At 41.0% G+C, this 3,007-nt stretch overlaps 1 protein-coding gene across 1 annotated transcript; it reads right to left on the bottom strand.

Annotated features, from left to right (window-relative positions):
• Nucleotides 1–334: 334 nt before the first annotated feature.
• Nucleotides 335–2,200, bottom strand: SARC_13654 (hypothetical protein). Its single transcript, XM_014292216.1, has one exon. It carries the CDS (start codon nucleotides 2,129–2,131, stop codon nucleotides 1,127–1,129), a length of 1,005 nt encoding a protein of 334 aa, XP_014147691.1. The 5' UTR covers nucleotides 2,132–2,200; the 3' UTR covers nucleotides 335–1,126.
• Nucleotides 2,201–3,007: the final 807 nt, after the last annotated feature.

Genomic DNA, 3,007 nt, shown 5'->3' with positions numbered 1-3,007 from the left:
TCACTGTTGACAACCACTAGAAACTAACAAGCTCACATGCTGCAATTTACATCTGCTAAATGTAGAAGAATGTCCATATCGCTTGGGATTTCTAAAGCAAGTTGCATATATGGGTATATAAAGCGTAACAGAGTCATTGAATAGTGCCGGATGAACGCTTACACATATACCATATGGTTAATTGCCCGAGTTGAAGTCTAAAGGATAGTTGCTAGATTATTGATACGTTGTTGAAGCGATTGGGGTAGCACTAAAAAGCTAGAGTTTCAACATGTCGATACGAAGCTGAACTGAAGCTATTGCGTGGAAAATTCTTTAAACGAGCACTACACTGGTTAGTTAAGATGTGTATATGCGAGACTATTCCTCCCACCTGTTGCATGATTCTAGTACTGGAAGCTTTAATAAGTGTGCTAAAATATAGTCAGGTTGCCATTGCTATATCTTCTTTTCGCCAGATTCACTCGATGCCTAGCCTCTTGCGCAAATGTGTAAGATCAGTACATAATCACAGTCTTCCGGAATTGAACATTAATTATGATTATATATATATATATATATTTATCAATGTATATTCCTTATTGGAGTTCAGGCCGATAAATGTCATGGGTTGCATTGAATCATTTTGGAGGCATCAACAGTCCCCTATGTTTGATTTATATAACAAATGTGTGGCGAGCAATTCTGTTCACTTGCGAGCAATATATGACGTGACTTACCAAATGGTACACACTCTGGCTGCATATTCAACGGACCATAGGTTGGTGACCTAGTAAACCGATGATGTTTATATATACAAAACACTAGAGATATAAGAGTCCAAAACTATGATCAGTGTGGATGAATGCGTCTTCTGTCGGCCTATAACTAAACTTCAACTTTACTCTTTATGGTATACAATACGGCCAAATGTGTAAGTACCGTATATTGTCAACTGAATGTATATGGGAAACCAACATCGAGAACCATGAAAATACATAAGCAGCAATTGTGCAGATTCAATCGCACCTCTAGAAAGTTCGTATGCGTAACCCTGTACATAAAAGCCAGTACTCCATGTTTGTGCCAGAGGAGAGAATTTAAATAAAAAACATACGGAGATATCTATATGAACACGCACAGGTAACTACTTTAAAACATCAAGTGTATGTGCCCAAACAGTATCTCTCGCTTGCTCAATCCCTACGCTCTCCTGCGCAACCTCCCCACGTGATCCTCTCACATGAAATCCTTTCGCGATCGTGTCATCAAATAACGGTGCACACATAAACTCGGCACATGCTTCCGTAGAAGTAGCAAAGCTCGCCTGCAACACACGAATCAGTACACGGAGCCAAGAAGGCATTTCTGTGCCCCAGTCCGAGGCCACAAACCCTGGAGAGCTGTGGAAGAGTGTTAAATGAGGATATTTATCCCGTAATATGCTGAACGCAACATCAGTATAAAATCCAGCAGCATTGGCGGCGTTAGCGATGGAATAGTCAGTCTTAAGCTCAACATCTGAACTGTATCCTGTATATAGGCTGTGTTCACCACCACTTAACACACTCAGTACACGCCCCTTGCCAGTCTTGAGAACATCCGATAGTGCCTCAATTAGAGCAATGCGTGTGTAATAGTGTAACGTCATCTTAACATCGTTGCCCTCAGTCGTCTCTGTACGGCCTTGGATAGTCGCTATACACGGACTGAGAACAAGGTAATCCAGCGACGTATGTGTTTGCTTATACTCTTCTGCAAGTGCACGCGCATTGGCTAACAGAGATACATCATACGCATAGAACGCGTGTCTGTCTTTGCCACTATCCAAACTATTTGCAGTAACATTTGACCCGAACGAGATTGAAGATGTTATGTTATGCATCTCTTCAACTAATGCTGTCCCTTTGCTGACAGTTCTCCCTACCACAGATACGCTTGCATTGGCTTTAGCAAATCTCAACGCGATCGCTCGGCCTATACCTGCGGTAGCCCCTACCACAAGCACACTACTGTTATTGAGGTCCAGATTGGAATTGAGGGCGTTGAGTTGGGAAAGTTGAGAGTCGCGATCATACACTTCATACAGGTATAGTGTACCGCATCCTATTGCCAAGAAAGCTACGATAATAGATAGTATAGTTGTCCTCATCTTATGCTCTCGGGAATGTTATCTGGGCTGATGCGTATATCACTAACATACGGGTGATGTTGAATATGTCAGGAGCGAACTGCGAGATATTTTGACATGCCCCTATGCATTCATAAAAATTTAAAAAAGCATACTCAGCCTTTACTTTTAGCCTTCCTTCTTTCAGGGGTTTACAATGACGCATTTATAGAAAAAAATAAACACTGGAACAAAGTAAATATATCCTGGAAATTGAACACCAAGTATGTACATTTTTATTTTTAAATTTAGAATGGACAGGATAGTGGCCGCCCGCATTCGGATTTTATTAGAAGGTACATCTTCAGATGTAGTCCCGGATGAGGCTCTTGCTGATTTTTTTCACGGGGGTATCTTATTCTGAGATTATATGCCACAGTTTGGTCACAGCATCTTATTAGAAAAAGGGGGTTGGTGATAGCATGGGGTACCCTCACCATAGAGATAATCCCTTTTTACATAAAAGAAATATCCCTCCCGAAATCCCGTCATTCATACATGCGAATAGTCAATCCGAATAGTCAATCGGAGTTCAGAGCGGACTATTGTTTAGTCGAAGTATCATTTCATCATCAAACGTGTTAGCTATTCCCAGATGGTCATGTTGATTTCCATTCGGCCTGAATCCTGCTCATCCTTTCCATAAACCTTTTTCGGATGACAAGAGTGGTCAGGATTAGTTGTGCAGGTGAATAAAGATATTACTCGAAACTGTAAGGATACCACACAGCATTCATTCGCAGACATAAGAAGGCACATCTTTACATATATTTACATATAGACATGCACACAGGCGCACAATCACAAATACAGACAAAAAATACGGACATAAAAACCAACACACACACACACACATAT

The sequence above is a fragment of the Sphaeroforma arctica genome (genome assembly GCF_001186125.1).
Source record: "Sphaeroforma arctica JP610 unplaced genomic scaffold supercont1.3552, whole genome shotgun sequence".
Lineage (NCBI taxonomy): Eukaryota > Ichthyosporea > Ichthyophonida > Sphaeroforma > Sphaeroforma arctica.
The sequence above is the reverse complement of the archived record's forward strand: the minus strand, read 5'-3'. Positions and strand labels throughout refer to the sequence as shown.